The sequence below is a fragment of the Sardina pilchardus genome, chromosome 12 (genome assembly GCF_963854185.1).
Source record: "Sardina pilchardus chromosome 12, fSarPil1.1, whole genome shotgun sequence".
NCBI lineage: Eukaryota > Metazoa > Chordata > Actinopteri > Clupeiformes > Clupeidae > Sardina > Sardina pilchardus.
This window is the reverse complement of record NC_085005.1, coordinates 1,640,772-1,658,519: the sequence shown is the minus strand read 5'-3', so window position 1 is coordinate 1,658,519 and position 17,748 is coordinate 1,640,772. Positions and strand designations below refer to the sequence as shown.

The following is a 17,748-nucleotide window of genomic DNA, read 5'->3' as shown; positions in this document are numbered from 1 at the left end:
AACGGACAGATTCGAACGAAGTATACTATGGGATTATGACTTCTCGTCAAGTTAAAACTGAAGATGCATAATCGGTAAGCTCCAATACTGAAAGTGGGTGATTGTCACGGGAATTTCACTATTCAACAATGTAGCCTATGAAGCCAGTGAAGGTAATGGCGTGAAATATGCCACCGTGTGACACTGTAATGCGGAAAACATGAAGCTGTATCAGCTTATAAGCATCACATTTGATACTTTAATGTCAATTTGTAAATTCCGTGTTGCCTATATGTATTTAGAACTAGGCCTTCTGCCGACATGAGCAATATGCTGTTTCACCTTGTAGTGGCGCTCGACCTTATTCCAGCCCTCCAGAGTGCATAGCAGGAAAAGTTGCTTAAGCCATGGCAGAATGCGCGCAAGAGTTGTATATATAAGAAACGCCCAGATTTTGGGGTTGCTCCACCCAAAACGCGCAACTCTCTCTACCACGCGTAAATGGGCGATTTCAGTGTATGGCAGAATCCGCTTAGAGGGAAATGCGCGTAGTTGCGCGTTTTTTTGGACTTACACACCCTTACGCGCATGGGAGAATTTCCCCCCTTGTCAACAGCCAAGGCAGGCAACTGCTTGGAGCCCCGAGCCACTAGGGGGCCCCGAGACCTCAGAGCGTTTGCCGGTGGGACAAGCGAGAATTTCGTCCATATAGATTGAATGATGGATTACGTGCGCTATGCCCTTATAAACGGCGGATCTGTGTCCAAAAGAGTTCAAACAATCCACACATATTTAGGCTACTGTGGTAAACGTCAATCGAGGGTGCAAAGTGATAACGGATCAACATCGGAGTTTGGCATGGACTCAACAAAGTAATAGGCTGATGTTAATTGGCAGAAAGATTGGTTTGTGACATCTACTGTCCAGTATGTCCTGTATGTCCAGTTAATATGTTTACGAGAAATGTGTTTGTTTATTCTGTGTTCTGGTGAGTCAAAGACAACTTTCCACCCAGGTGGACAATTAAAGACTTATTCTATTCTATTCTATTACAATAAACCTGAACTAGCTAGCGACAGTTAGGCTACAACTAGTTAAGCAAGGAGATGGTTACATTATGATTGTTTTAGGGCTGTCAGCCGTAACGCGATTACCATGGGTCGGCATCAGGCGGCCAAAGCTGACCCACACTGAAATTATTTGGCTCAGCCAAATTATTCTGGCAGTCCAGTTTTTAAAAATCACCAATCAGTGAGTGCTTTAACAAATAAGAGAAAGAACGCCAGAACTCACTGGAGCTGCATATAGCCTTAGCTCTTTATAATATGCCTATTTTCTATTGTTGGTTGGTTTGCTGTTGGCAAAAGTCGTTGTCCTACACCATGGGTCTCCAACACATTGATCTCAAGAAATCGTGCATAACCTAATTTTAAAAAAGAAACTCAATTTAGGTTACTTGGCTACGCAATAGCACACCGCACATAAACGAATGAATGAAAACTGCTTGTCTCGCTATAACAGCTGGTGGTAACCACTCGGTGAATTGCACATTTTTTAAAACGAACGTTTAGGGGTGTTTTAAGGACCGAATCATCTTGGCCCATAGAGAGCAGTGCTGAAGCCATACAGAGAACATTCTAAAGCAGCCAAATTGCAGCAACAGGATCAATCTTCGAGATTTCTGTGTCAACCACTCGTTTGCATCCTAGGCAATACAGAAAATGGGCTTAAAGTGTAAAATACCGAAGTATGCCTTTAATGAGTTCTCAATTTCTGCATAAATGTGAAATAAAAAATAATTCCAAATTATAAGAGAGAACTAGAAATGCAATTCCAAGGAATTACCAGTGCATGAAAATGCAAAAAAAAATAGATATGGTTACTAAGGTGTAGCTAGGGTAAACATGGTGGTTGCATAGTTTAAAGAGAGTTGATAGTGTTAAGGTAGACATTTTAAAGCTTAAACAATCCTGTTCTAACTTAACTAATACTTTCTAAGGTCAAGGTATTCTAAAATGTTAACTATGCTAACAATGCTAACCAGGTTGATAAGTTAACTTAGCTGATGATTTCTAGCAGTAATGCTAAAAATGCTAACTATGCTAACATTGCTAACTATGTTAACAATGCTAACCACATTGATTAGCAAACTTAGCTAATCATTTTAGCAGTTGTGCTAAAAATGCTAAGTATGCTAACAATGCTAACTATGCTAACAATGCTAACCAGCTTGATTAGCTAACTTAGCTAATCATTTTAGCAGTTGTGCTAAAAATGCTAACTATGCTAACAATGCTAACTATGCTAACCATGTTAACAATGCTAACTTGCTAGTGAGGACTTTTATTTTGAAACAGTAGTTGCTAGGGTATCCATGGTGCCCACTATCAGGAATAAAGAAGTTAATGTAGTATAATCATGTTGGTTGCTATGGAAACTGTCAAAAACGCTTAAATTTAATGGTTGCTATATTGGTTGCTAGGTACATGGAGGTTTCATTTAGTTGACTGGAGGCATAGTTGATGATAACTGACAGTTGGAATGGTTGAACAGTTAAATAGTTGAGTAGTTTCAGTGGTTAAATGATTTAATAGTGTATTATTGCAGTGAGGACTTTTATTTGAAACAGTTGTGGAAAGAGGAAACAGTTAACAGGATATGTAGTCTTCACAGAGAGATTGTATGCTTAAAGCCTGAGAGAGAGAGGGCTGCAGCAGCTGGGGCTGGCCACCTGGCATAAGATTCTAATTGCTTAATGATCCGATTGTGATGTCATAGAGGCCAATGTTAAGTCTATGGGGAAATTTGTAATAGTTTTTAATTTATAGTTTAAAAAGTATAAAAGTTACAAAGTTGAAAAATACATAGCAGCCTTCCCCTATTTAAGACCTACGTTGCGACGTTTGAATGAAGTTTCTAAGTTAAACGGTTCAAGCTGAATAGAAAAAATGAATTTGATCAGCGGAATAATAATAAGAAGAAGAAGCCTTGGAAGAACAGTACAGTGCATTTTCATGCACTGTAATAAGGAACCCTCTGCAAAGCAACAGGGGTTCAGAAAACAGGACATGCAGAGTGGGAAGGAAACAGGTTGTCGACAGATTTCCAACATCACTGGGGATAAGGCTAATGTGAAAACATAGCAGGGGAGCACAGTGAAGGCAAATAGTGAAGGCTGTTGTAAGGGGGTGAGCTTGGCTCAGACTGGAGAAAGGTGTCAGAGTAAACAAAATACCTCACTATTACCACTGGAGCATCAAATCACAACTCAGGTCCAGTAAACACTAATAAAACAAATCAATCAATCCATAAATTAAAAACCTGAGTGTGTGGAGACTACACAAGATAGTAAGATAAAAGCTACAATATTTTCTGATTTGGATTCACACATCTATAAAGTTTTATGTGGGACACAAAACACTGGTCATAGAAGACAAAATAAGACCACCCACCAGTATAGATAGTAGAAAAAGGAAAGCACAAAGAAGGACATCTTGCACCATGCCTCTTTTTGGCAAAACTTCAGTGTGTCTCCATTCATGACAGAGGCAGGGTCATAGAGAACTTCTTTTGTGTCCGTTGGACTATGGAAGTACCTGTCAAAGAGGAAAATATACTGAGTACAGTAATTAAAATGGGTAAAGTAATCAAACAAGAACAGAATGCCCGCTGTCACATAATAGCTATAGCCTAGAAATCTAGACGCACCCTAGCGGCCAAAAACATTTTTGCCTAGCGGGATGGTCTAGGGTCGCACCGTTGAGGCCAAGCCTGCGTTCGACTCCAGGCCAGCCTATCCAATCATAACGCTCATCTGTGTACAGAGTCCTTGAGCCCGCCTTAGCATGGTGACGACAGAGCTGCGAGGCACCTTCGGCTTCCGATATTGACGCCAAGGGGCTTGACCATGCGTCCTCGTTCGACGAGTTGGGTGTGAGACCGTGTAGCAACAACCATAGAGAACAACAAAAGATAGATGAGGCTAAGGAAGCGAGCTCATTTGTATCGGCTTGGGAAGAGTTAGACTTGGGCTTTTCTTTTTTAAGGTTGAGCAGAAAGTCATTAGTTTTAAAGAAGGATGTATTTGCCGTTTTGCCGACCGGCTACGATTGGTCACAAGTGCTGGCCTATTACGTGCAGAGTAGTTTGAAAGACACCGGTTCATCCCACCTACAGGCTTCAGCTCTGTGAATAGTCCGACCCCAGACTATACATTTCTGTATAGTTTGGCTTGCTAGGCTATAATAGCTAATAGACAGGTCATTTGCTCAACTTTTTGGACCTAGTTTTCTGTCAAAGTTTTCTCAATGGATTCCTGGTCAGAACCCCTATTGAAACAGATTAAGACTTGGGGCATGTTAAATTTTGTCCATAAATTCAAGATGGCCGCCGTATGGGCAATTCCATATCAGTTGGAACAGGTCCAACACCATGGTCCTAAGTTTTTCCTGATTTTTGGTCAAAATGTTCCTCCATGTCTCATTAGAGGAAAACCAAAATTTTAGCTTGGTGTCTTGTTTAGTTTCTGAGATATGGCTCTTCAAATGTGGATAGACGTGTCCTAAAAAAAGGCTGAAAATGCCTGTATTTAATGAGCACCACTTTTTTTAAAACCCCTCTACCATATTATTTTCTAAAAATTTGAACACTGGGGTAGTACCCTGTTTAGTTGTCCAATATCACAAAGGAATTATAGTCCTTCCCACCATTGAAGACTTATTCATCGAAACAAACCCATATTTTTTTAAAGCAATGAAAAACAAAAAAACTGTTTTTGTTCTCTTATGGTCATGAATGGATAGCACTCACATTTTTAAAACTTTACATATATATAGTCCATGAGTAAGAGAACATGTTGAAAAAAAATTGAAATGGCAAGTTTTCGTATTTCGAGGCTATGGGCCTTCAAAGATGGCCAAAATGGTGTTTTTTCCTAAAAATGCCAATTTCATTGCCTTTTTTCAAGGACAAGATGAAATGCAAATCCAACAGTTCTTTTCTCCTGCAATAGTATGCCACTTTGTAGACCATGTGAATGTGGTAGATCCGACCTGTCCATTTTAATATCCCCTCAGTACATGTCTGAAGTTAGAAAAGATGAAAAATTGTCTTGGCTAAAGGAGGTGTTGGTTCGATTTTTATGAACCTCTTAGAAGGACAATATGGGGTTTAAACCCATTTTTTCTGTTTGAGGGATCGGAATGCCATCCTATAAACAGGATAAAAATGTTATATCCCATTTTTACTCTTTATTGACCCCTTAGAATATGTCCAAAAGTTGTAAAAAATGGCCAAGTGGATCAAGTCACACAAGGCTAAAAATGTAATATAAGACAGATGAGATACTGAGGGAGAACACTGTGAAATGTATAACCCCTGTTATGATGGCTTTTGAACCCACTGTGTTAACTGAGGTTAAGGGCTAAAAACCACCAACCACCGATCTGGTGGTCTCCAACTTTTTCATATCTCTTGATAGAAAATTTGAGACTTGAAACTCATACATGTGTTCATCTCTTCAAAGCGGCTTTTTGAGACCATCTATGACTTCCTGTGATAACCGGAAGTTGGTTTAAAACAGGAAGTACACTTTAAAAAGGCTGTATCTCTGGGGGAAAAAAAACTAAAAAGCTGTTGAGGCCTAAACTTTTAAACCCTAAGGGCGATTTTTTAAATGTCATACAAAGAGGGTACCACTCAACTCCAAATGGTCTGAAACATACTCCTACACAATCTCTCACACCATGATTTTGGCCTCAACACTTTGGCCCCAACTGCTTTTTTTTTTTTTTTTGGCAGTCTCTCAAAAATACGAAACAAAGTGCGTTCCGTATCAGTTCAATACAGAACAAGACTTTTATGTGTCAAATACGGGACGGTTGGCAACCCTAGTCGGTTTCTTCCATAGCATGACAGCTTGGCGACAGCTGCTATCAACTCCATTCCTGAGCTGGGCTTGGCCCCCTTAGTTCCAGTGAAAGGAACTCTGAATGCTTCAGCATCAACCAAGATATTTTGGACAATTCCATTGTCTGGGAATGGCCCCTTCCTATTCCAACATTGCTGTGCATCGGTACACAAAGCAAGGTCCGTAAAGACATGAATGTCAGAGTTTGGTGTGGATGAACTTGAATGGCCTGTACAGAGTCCTGACCTCAACCCCATAGAACACCTTTGGGATGATTTAGAGTGGAGACTGAGAGCCAGTCTCCTCGTCCAACATCAGTGAGTGACCTCACAAATGCACTTCTGAAAGAATGGTCATGAAATCCCATAAACACACTCCTAAACCTGATGGAAAGCCTTCCCAGAAGAGCTGAAGCAGTTAAAGCTTCAAAGGCTGGACCAACATCATATTAAACCCTTTTGGCAATTTAGTGTATTTGAAAAAATATGAGTAAAAACATTTTTGTGTGGCAGGGCACCTTTAATAAAATAAATTAATGGAACTTTTCAACTGAATATAAGCTCCACCCTCACCAAACAAGCCCCGACAACCTCCCCCACTGATCTCCATTTCACCCCTGCATTAAGGATGCAATACAATTCACAGCAGCTTTCAGAAATGTTCATGTCATTATATAGTTTACCTCCATGTATTGTAGAACAAGAGAGGGATATTGAGTCCCACTGTCAGCCACTCCTGAGCACAAAGGAACATGATGCAAAAAAGGCTATGAATGGCAAACTCTGGGAGGACCAGCTGGAACAAACAAGCAAAAAAGCTTTTACTTGGATCCATAAGCAAAAGCAGTAAGACAAGATCCAAATACTTTGAGAACAGTCACTGTCAATGTTACAGGTTTTCATGACTATTATATTTGTACTAATACATTCTGAATGTTACCACTTACAACACAGAGCAATGGTACTGTAGTATCTAGGCTAATGAATGTATGCTGTAAAGGATAGCAGCTGCCGGGGTGTCCCGATACACAGAATAGAGATCGAGAACGGGTCTGAGGGACCTTACATTTATTCCCTATTTCCAAGTGGCGCAACTAGAAGTGAAATTCAGCTGATATTGGTACACTGAACTCTTACCAAAGTGGAAGTACAGCAAATGCATCCTTTTTGTAAATTATTTTTTCAAACGTTGCAACGTTGTGTATTCCAAATTCCAAATGAAATAAATGTCCATAGTTTACCACTGACGACATCAACACAGTCATTGGTTGAGTTGAACAGCACTGATAACTGTACTCTGTCCGTCATCATGCATCATAAGCAGTTTTCATTCCTAGTTCTGAATTTACTGATTCTTAAGTTTTTGGTGAAGGTCTAGACCTACAGAACAATTTCAAATTTGTTACCAGATTTGTCTGGGCTAACCAAGGCTAGAGGCAAAGGAATCCACAACACTTCCGCCAAGATCATTAATTCTGTTTATTGGGACACCTTGAAGGTTGTTATCCTGCTTACACTCTGCCACTCGTGCATGTAAAAATAGGCATGCATGTATAGCACACAAGGAAACCATGGTTTAGTGTGAAAAACATGCTGACCCGTTTAGTTTGTTGTCTTAAGTCACAGACAATGATGATGGGTAGTTTGGTTACAGTACCCAGTAACCAGCTAAAAGGGTAATGATTCCACAAGATCAATAATGTTACAGTGCAAATCACAGAAGCACATTGGCAATATCAGAGAGTTCATTCTCCATAGGATTCTTGTGTAGCATCAAAATTAGTTTAAAGTTGTTATTTAAGGTGATCTAAGCGATGTTGGGCGACGTCACTTCTGTTGACGCTCAAACAAAACAGAGAGCTAGCTTACTACTCCCTCCCCCTCTATCCTGTGCAATGTAAACTCTCCTAAACACGCATCTCACTGCCTATTGGCTGTAACAGTTTGTTATGTTTTTATGGTCCAAGCTGGACCAAGTAGTTTTTGTTGTAATTTTTGGAGCCTGGGCTGTCCAAAGAGACTGTGTTTTTTATAGTGTATTCAGGGCACAAGTAGCTAACGGATGGTGAGGTGATGTTCGCCATATGTGGTAAAAAAAAATGGTTTAGCTTAGAAACCAACATTGCTTAGAGCAACTTTAAAATTTGGAAGTGACCTCCATCAGAGGATTCACATTTTGCATGATTTGGTTCAAAAGAAATACCACTTTATAATAAGGTGTGTTAACAAACCATTTACAATCTATTTCTAAATGGTTAGTTAGATATTGACTATTCATTAGATAATGAAGAGTTTGATTCCAAAATGCTACATCCTCCATTTCAACGAATTTTCATACATATTATTTTTTACATTTTGTTTTCCAGGTAATTTCAGTATCCTGTAATTAAAGTGCATGAAAATGCACTCAACTGGTCTTCGAAGTCTTCTTATTGCATTGAATGTAAAAGCATTTTTTTTTTGACTGGTTAACATTAGTTGTTATGTTAGTAAACACAGTTAATTAAATACATCTCTTCAAATGGTTCTAGTGATCAGTTAGCTGTATCGATTGCTATTTCAAATTAATGTTTGAATTTTTCTGAATAAAATTGATATACCATGAAAGTGTTTACCATGAAAGTGTTACTTTGAGGCCTTATGGCCTGTAAAAACGACACAACTTTTTTGTCTTTCAGGATTATCTTTTATGATTGACCATGTCAGACTAGGCGATCAGAGAAACACAAAATTGTGCAGCGTCGTGGCCGCAAGAGTGGCCACATTACAAGATCATCTATCGTAGCCTTCTCGTCGTGTGTCGTCACAGTACAGTGTCAACACAGGAGTTGTAGGAGATTCCCCAAAAATTCTGACATGCTAGACTTTTGGTCGTAACGTCGTAGAATGTCGCAGACAATAAATCGCGGGTCGTTGAACATGTCGAATTACAAGACGCTTCCTCCTTCGAACGTCGTTCCTGACTTAATATTCGGACCCGACAATGGCAATGTGTCGGCCACGAAACAATCGTGGCAAAATCGGGCTGAAATCGTGTCGTCTGCACAGGCCATTAAAGAGACACATTCATACCAAAAAACACAGTAATAAATATATTACACAGGTGTTTCAAAAAACATGTAATCAATGTGAATAAGTTATTAATCTGTGCAATAATATGTTTTTAACTTTTTAAAACACTTAAATTAATTTGTCACAAAATAATCTAAAGCATAACTCTTGCTAAAATGCATCCTAGGGAGTTTTTGTGAATGTACCTGAATCAAACTTTTGTTTAAAAGCATAATTACATTGGAAGCGCCACTTTTAAGCTTGCATAGTTTACTAAAAAGGACAACTGGACAACTCACTCCTTGACTGGCAAGATGGCGGCAAGCAGAAACACCAACTGAGTTGTTCAAAACTCTGCGTACACAAACAATGTTCTCAATGTTCGAGTTCATGTGTAGAGACACTGATGATACTTTAAATCAAAGTTTCATGTTGTGTCGAACCTTCTTAGTGCTTGCAAATAGTTGATGATTTTTACACAACCATGTATTTAAATAGAAGTGCCCCTTCCATTCCGGACAAAAATGTGTGATTGTTTCTATCTCTGTCATGGGTCAATTTGAATTATAAGCCATCAGGATTATATTTGGTGACTATCCTATAGCTTTTGTGGGCGTTTGCCATCCACCACCTGCCACTCCCGATGCACTCTGTAATTTATGTGAACAGTTGACATCTTTGCTTGGTTCTGAAGCAGTCATCTTATGGCGGCCTTACATGGTACGGTTTTGGTCTGTTTTCACAGACGGTGACTAAATTTCCAAAGTTTGACAGAAATCATGGGAGTTGTACTGGAATCGCAGCATGCTCCTGTCAAATAGATCGATGTTAGATGTAAGATTTAGTGTAGGGTGCCAATCTTAGCGGTTGAAGTCAGTCGAGTCAGTATGTTTCTAGTTTTGTTGTTACAACAATATCAAACAAGTTTGATATTATCACAAGTCTTTTAGTCGTGGCTCATGCAAATTGTGACTTGAACAACATAAAAACCAATAGTGCCACCAAACAGCAAAGGGCAAAGTAGGCGACAGCACAGTAGCCATATGATTATTTGTTATTTAATTTCTTATAAATTATTAGTCGCCTATTTTACGTGACAGAACAACTTTATATCTGTTAGGGATGAAACAATGCTGCAGAAACATGAAAAAACGACTGATATGAGTAGGCTATTGTATGAGTTCCTTTTCATAGTGCACGAAGGAAATAATTTAAAAGAATCTAGTAGCAGTCTTGTAAATAGTGACCCTGCATGATCCCTAGTTCTGTCAGGTCCATACATCAAGAACAACACAGACAATAAATATCTTAGGCAATTTAAATTAATATACTACGAATTAAATTTGGCGGTATGGCTCTGTTCAGAGGAGTACCCAGACCTTTCATGAGCACCATGAAAGAGCAGAGAGTCTGGGGGACAGCAGCAGTATTAGGGGGCGCTCACACAGTTTAAGACTGAGCGAGCTAAACTATTCCCCTATATGAACAGAGCGGCAACTATGACATAAAGCCTATGCCATGTTATACACGACAGGGTGGAGCAGGGGAGGAGGTGGGTTGCATAAAGCGAGCAGCAAGCAGTAAGGAACAACTAAGCAGCTTTAAATAAGGCGCCCTGTTTGGATCTAGCCATTTAGAAGAGAGGGGAGTTGACCAGCTGATGTGCTGATGCCCACAGCGGTTAGCAGCGTCTTGACTACTTGCCTGCCAGAATTGACGCTGACGCTCAATTTGTTGCAAAATCATAGTCTGTGAATGAGCAGACATCTTTGCATGATCTACTGTACTGTACATGCCAGTGATCTTGCAACTTTGATTTTTCAAATGCTGACCTGGCATTAGAGTGTTTCTTGTCTGTCTTCAACATCTTAGCATATAAACACGCTCCACTTCAAAAGTTAAAGATGAAGAACAGATACAACCCCTGGTTTAACTGAGGTAAAAGAGATTACTGTATGTCTCAGAGGAACAAAGCTTGGCCACTTGCTAGATTCACTGATAATGATGGGGATTGGCAAACTTGCAGACATCTTAGAAATGCACACAGTTACATGGTAAAAAAGGGGCTACATCCACTTTTTAAATGGTTAAATAACTTAATCACTCCTTCATCTACACTCCCCAACAGATTATGGTGGATTCTAAAGTTTTAAATTAAACAGATGAAATTTGCAATGCCTTTCATAATCATTTTATCTAATGTAGTACCCTGTTTGATCAACAAAGCAATAGGCCTACGGATGTTACATTAGAGATTGAATCTGAGGAGAGTTTTCATTTTCCAATAGGCCTAACTCTTCCTTTTCATTCAGAGTCAGACCATTAAATCAAGGTCCTCTTTGCACTATACCATTCAAAGTGCATGAAAAGTTCAGTGGGTGCAGATGAGTAAGCGTGCGTTCACACCGCGGGCGACTTGAGCTTCCAAAGATTCCGGAAGTCATTAATTTTCAAAGGAAGCCGGCTTCTCTCAGCTGCCAGCAGCGACCAATCCGTCGGCGTCGCATTTTGGCCGTCTTGAGCGACTAGAGAAAGTTGAAAGTGGCTCAACTTTATGGTAATGAGCTATGACGCGGTTCAGCGACCAAACAACCAGCAACGAACATAGAATGCTACTACGTCAGAGCGGCCAAAGCGGCCAAGCTTCCCACGGCATCCTTGACAGGGCGTCCAGAGCGATTTTGGAAGCTCAAGTCGCTCTCGGTCTGAACACACAGTTAGACCCCCATTTCTGAAAGCTATCTGCCCCTATCATTGCTGAACCTGACTCATATCTTTAAGTTTGGAAAGTCCCTTACATAAAAGGGGAGAAGCAAATGATTTAAACAACTACAGACCCATCTCCAAAGTTCCATGCTTATCAAAATTGTTAGAATCCTTTGCAAATTAATAACTTTGTACCTTTCTTTCCTCTAATTCCATTTTAAATCCACATTTACTGGTTGCACTATAGCAATGATATCTGTGTATCACAAGACCAAAGTCCATTTTTATGCATATGATACAATTCTGTATACTTGTGCAACATCTATAGAGCAAGCAGTATCATGTCTTTAATGTGCTTTTGACCATGTCCAGAACTCCTTGAAAATCCTTAGATTGGTTCTAAAATAATCTAAATCAAGAAAATCAAAAATCAATGTCAGTGGTAGACTATGGTTATGTTTTATATGTGCATGCAGCCCCTTCCACATTGAAATCACTTGATAAGGTTCATCACCGTGCTTTACAATTTTTACTGGTGATGGTTTCAGAACTCATCATTGTATACTTTACCAGAATGTGGGGTGGTCTTCTCTCTATAATAGGAGAAAAAGACACTGTGTCCTTTTTATTTACAGTATAAGGCATTACAAGGGAAACTACCATCATATCTTACCTCACATCTAAAAATGAAACATAGTACTCATAACACACAACTACAGGGTTTTATGTCCTTAGAAACCTCTGTAGTTAAGTCTGAAGTTGGTAAAATAGCCAGTGGCATCATGCCCATTGAAGTAAAGGGGGCACGTGCCCCCTCTGATTTTTCGTCCCTGTTTTTTTTTTTAATCATAACTTTCCGATCATGCTCCATAATAATCAATTCTAGCGCCTATAACGACTCAAATGTATTCTTCTGGATGTGTAATAAACATATAGCTAAAGACCGGCCATCAGCCCTTTTCCTAAAATTGGTTTCTGTAGCATAGCCTACTATGTTCCCGTAGAAACGCACACGCACTTTGAGCGCGCATTGTTGTGTTTATGTTGAACTGTTACAGTTAACGTTAGGCTAATTAACTGCACAGTTTGGACAGCTACAGTCAATGGTGTTGAAGTGGTAAGTAGGCTGGCTATGCAATAAATCAACATTACATTCGGATGATATCAAAAAGTAGCGGAATTATTTGTGGACCTGGAAATGTTGGTGATGATCACAAAGTTCACCAAACGCTCCAAAATCGCATTTAGGGAAGCCGGCTTCTCAGGGAGTGAATGGGCAGTGGGATGTAGCCCGCCAGGACAAACTGGTTGATCTACCACTTCAAACGTGGCTAGAACTCGTTGTGATTGAAAGCTGTCGCGATTGGAGAGGAAAAGTTTCAAGTTCAGGGATGCGTTGACGTTACGTTAGTGTTGGCAGGTGAAGTCAAAGCCAAGGCAAGTTCAAATTCTCGTAGGCTACACTACAGTATATTTGTGAGCAATAGGCCTACAGTCGGTTCCTATTTATCCTAGGCCTACTGTAAATGAAACCGTAATGTGGAATTAGGTTCTACAGAGTTTTTGACTTTTGTTTCAGTTGCGTATAGCTCGCTATATCTAGGCTAACGACTGACAAGGCTATGTTTACTTGAATTTTAAAAGCCATTTGATAGTCTTCCCCAACAGGAGAGATTCAAAATAGAACAGCAAGGCAGGTGAACGTAGTAGCCACAGAGAAATAACTAAAGCCTACCAAATAGCCTATTCTATTCAAAGGTAGCCTATTAGTCTATTCTGGGATTTTGGGATCTTTATACTAATATAGCAAGCTCAATATGTATCTAATAATTGACCCCCCCCCCCCGTCGGAAAATTATTGCAACGTCGCTGATTGTGCCCCCTAAGAATTTTGCCTTGCATGACGCCTCTGTTCAACTTAAAGTGCATTTGAACAGCAAAACACCTTTTCCCTTCATCCCCTCTCTTAAAACCCCAAATAAAGCATTATCTCATAAATCAATCATTGAGTCCGTATCTGAGAGGTGGTCTGATTTCACGGCCCCTAGAGGTCACTCTGGTGGTCCCGCCAGATGGAGTAGGCCGTGCCGGTGTCCTCTGTAAGGTCTCTGGAGCAGTGGGCCCCAGTGATGCTCCGTCATCCCTGGTGACCAGCACAGGTCGTGGACTGTCCACTGGCTGTGGCTGTGGCTGTGGCTCTGCAGGCTCGGTGGTCTCAGGAAGAGCCTGAAGGTGCCTTCTATTGCGCCGCAACACTGCACCATTGGCCATCCGGACCATGTAGGAACGTGGTTCCGCCGCCTCTCCCACCACCTCAGCAGGGGTCTTCCACCCCTTGTCCGTGTCCAGCTTAACTCGCACGGCCTGGCCTGTGAGCAACCCTGGAAGAGGGTGGGCAAAGTGTCGGCGGTTGTAGAAATACTCGTAGGATCTCTTGGCTTTAGAGTCATTCATTCGGACTTGGTCATGGCTTATTGGAGTTGCTTGCAAATTTTCCTCCAATGTGGGGACTGTGGTCCGAATCTGTCGTCCCATCATCAATTGAGCTGGACTGGCCCCTGTTGCAGCAATGGGTGTTGCCTGGTAACACATCAGGGCGAGGTATGGGTCCGGTTGCTTCAGGAACCTTTTAGCAGTCTGGACTGCTCGCTCAGCTGTCCCGTTCGCCTGCGGATAGTGGGGGCTCGAGGTTGTATGTGTGAACCCATACTCACAGCTAAAGTCAGTGAATTCAGCTGAAGAGAACTGTAGGCCATTATCGCTGACTAGTTCCAGAGGGACACCCCATCTGCTGAAGATACCTTTGAGGCGAGTGATGACCTGCAGGCTTGATGTAGAAGGTAAGTGGGCCACTTTGATGTAACGGGAATAGTAGTCCACTACTATCAAATACTTCCCTTCTAACTCGCATAAATCAGCAGCGATTCTCCGCCAGGGCCCCTCTGGCAAGGCCGTAGTGATGAGAGGCTCCCGCCTCTGCTTGGGTTTATGCTCTATGCAGAACCTGCACTGCATCACTGTTGCTTTGATGTCACCACCAATGCCGGGCCACCAGACGGACATTCTGGCTCTCTCACGGCACTTTGTCAGACCCTGGTGACCTGTGTGTATTTTTTTCAGAACATCTGCTCTCAACTGTTTGGGAATCACAATTCTATCCTGAAATAGAACTAGCCCCTTTGCTACGGACAGATGATGCCTGGCGGAGTAGAATGCAGTGAAAGTGGGAAAATCATAAGTCTTACGCCAGCCATTCCGAACACAGGCAATGACCACCTGCAGGTCTGAGTCTGTCAGCGTCACTTCTCTTATCTCCCTGAGCTTGTCTAGTGACATGGGCTTGTTTGCTATGACTGCATCAACGTACACCTTGACATGGCGGTCCGTCTCTGACTCTGTGTCGTGGCTCAGAGGACTCCTGGACAATGCATCAGCCACTAACAGCTGTTTACCTGGAACATGGACAGCAGTCGCATTAAACCGCATAAGGCTCATTAACAGTCTCTGGCACCGCACTGGTGCTTTGTCCAGGTCACATGCATTAATTAATGGGACTAGCGGCTTGTGGTCTGTTTGGAGGCAAAAACTGTCCAGCCCCTGTACATAACGCACAAACCGTTCACAAGACCACACCGCCGCCAAACACTCCTTTTCAATTTGGGAGTATCGTTTCTCAGACTCGGTTAGAGTGCGTGAGCAGAAAGCAACCGGCCTCAGCTCTCCGCTGTGCTCCTGTAGTAGTGTGGCGCCCAGGCCGTAACTACTGGCGTCCACGCTGACAACTGTGCGGCGGTTGGAATCATAGTAGACCAGTGCTGGAGCCGATGAGAGCATGTCTTTGGCTTTCTGTAGCGCTCGTTCTTGGAGGTCACCCCATGCCCACTCACTGTCTTTCTTGAGTAGGTCAGTAACTGGGTGCAGCACAGTTGAGAGGCCTGACAGGAACCTTCCCAAGTAGTTGATCATTCCAAGACTTGGCACAGCTCTCCCACATTAGTTGGGCTGGGCATCTCTGTGATAGCTCTCACCTTGCTTTTGTCCGGTTTTATGCTGTCCGCACTGATTATGTGTCCAAAGTAGCCAATCTCTGTCTTGCTGAAACAACACTTTGCTATGTTTAGTTTTAATCCGGACTGTCTGATTGTCTCTAGGACTGCATTCAATCTTCTGTCGTGTTCCTCCTCAGTTGACCCGTACACCAGCACATCATCCATCACGACGACGACTCCATCGTGACTCCTAAGCAGATCAGTCATCAGTCTCTGGAAAATTTCAGGGGCTGAAGAAATCCCAAATGGGAGCCTCCTGAAGCAGAACCTGCCCATGGGTGTAATGAAGGTGGCCAGTTTTTGGCTGGCGGGGTCAAGGGGAATTTGCCAAAAGCCACTAGAGGCATCTAATGTGGAAAATACTTTGGCTCCAGCTAACTTGGGAGTAATGTCCTCCAGTGTAGGCAGTATGTATCTTTCCCGCTTGACGGCTTTGTTAAGGCGCTTAAGGTCAACGCACACTCTGACCTGATCCTTATTCTTCTTCTCTACTGGCACCATAGGTGCACACCAATCAGTGGCTTCCACCTTGGGCAGGAGGGGGAATGGTACTCGGTGGGGCGTTGTGGTGGCGTAGGGCTCAGCATCGGGCTTTAGTTCTATCCGAACAGGATCACACTTTAAGAGCCCTATTTCCCCAAATATGTCATTAGTGCAGACTGCATTTAGTCTTTTAACTAGGCCCATTCTTTTAGCTACTTCGCCCCCCAGTAGATTCTGTGCAAATTGTCCTTTAATGACCGTCACCCAGAAGGCATACTTTTGTCCCTTGTGCAGACTAGAGGCCAGGAATTTGCCAATACACTCTACTTCACCACCTGGGCTGGTGGCACTGACTGTAGTCTTGGCTAATTGGGGATTACGTGGCAGCTTATTGTATGTTTTCTTAGTCATAACAGTAATGTCTGCCCCAGTGTCTATCTTAAAATCAACTAGACTGCCATTTACTGGTAGTGTGGCATGCCGGTCATCATTAAAATCCGGCTGCTCAATGACTGTGCGGGCATAATTTGTCACTGCTCCAATGAAGAAAGTTTGATCATCATCATCATATATTTCTTCTTGTGTCAAAGCCATTAATTCTTTAGGCATCCTAGTTTTGCATAAAACTTCAAAATGTCCCATTTTATCACACCTGCGACATTGCTTATCGCATGCAGGGCAAGTGTCACCTCTTTCATGTGTTCTTACACACCGCGAGCATCCATTTTGTTTACTGTACTCCTCTCGTTTTTGGCCACGTTGTCCCTGTCGCTGCTGTCTGCCCTTGTCATACTTCCAATCTGACTGTTTCGGATCCTTATGCCTCACAGCATTCACTGAGCACTCGCCTCGTATGTCCACACTCTGCTTTTTGACCTGTTCACTCCGTCAAGCTAGCTGTATTGCTTTCTCCAGTGTAAGGTTAGCCTCCAGCTGCAACTTTTGCGAGACATCTTCGTCTTGTATGCCAATGACGAGTCGGTCTCTTATCTGCTCATCTTTTGTTATGCCAAATTCACAATATTGGGCTAACTCATATAGGCTTCTCACGAAAGATTCTACCGTTTCGCCCGGCTTCTGTACACGTTTGTGGAAGCAAGCTCGGTCATGAATTATGTTGCGTTTAGGCACAAAGTGTTCGTCAAACTTCGCTACAACCATCTTGTAGTCTAATTCTGGATGTTCTGCCTCTTCCGCATACACAAAAGATTCATAAATTGGCTCCGCGTCCTTCCCCATCGAATATAGAAGGGAGTTAACTTGTACCTCACCGCTCTCTCTGTTGAGCTTGGAAGCCACTAGAAACCGGTCAAATCGGTGCTTCCACACTGGCCATTCCGCTGGCTGGGTAAAGTTAAACTGTTCGGGCGGTCCAAACTTTGCCATCTTCGGTTTCGGCGTTCAGTCCTTGACTTCTGACACCATGTCACGTTACACACACACACCGGGTTCTTGATAACGTGGAGTTTTATTAAATCACTCAAGCTGATAACCAACACACGTCACACCTTTTCTACTACGTCATCACTAACATATTGGGCACGTTCGTGCATCTCACTACAAAGGCAAAATA

At 42.1% G+C, this 17,748-nt stretch overlaps 1 protein-coding gene across 1 annotated transcript in view; it reads right to left on the bottom strand.

Moving 5' to 3' along the window:
- cnih3 (cornichon family AMPA receptor auxiliary protein 3) overlaps positions 1-17,748 on the bottom strand; it is a 106,895-nt gene that overhangs the window by 4,371 nt on the left and 84,776 nt on the right. The window contains exons 4-5 of the mRNA XM_062550841.1: positions 6,570-6,682; positions 3,432-3,575 (exon numbers count right to left, since the gene is read on the bottom strand). Coding sequence (XP_062406825.1) covers positions 3,432-3,575; positions 6,570-6,682 — 257 coding nt within the window. The remainder of the gene's footprint in view (positions 1-3,431; positions 3,576-6,569; positions 6,683-17,748) is intronic.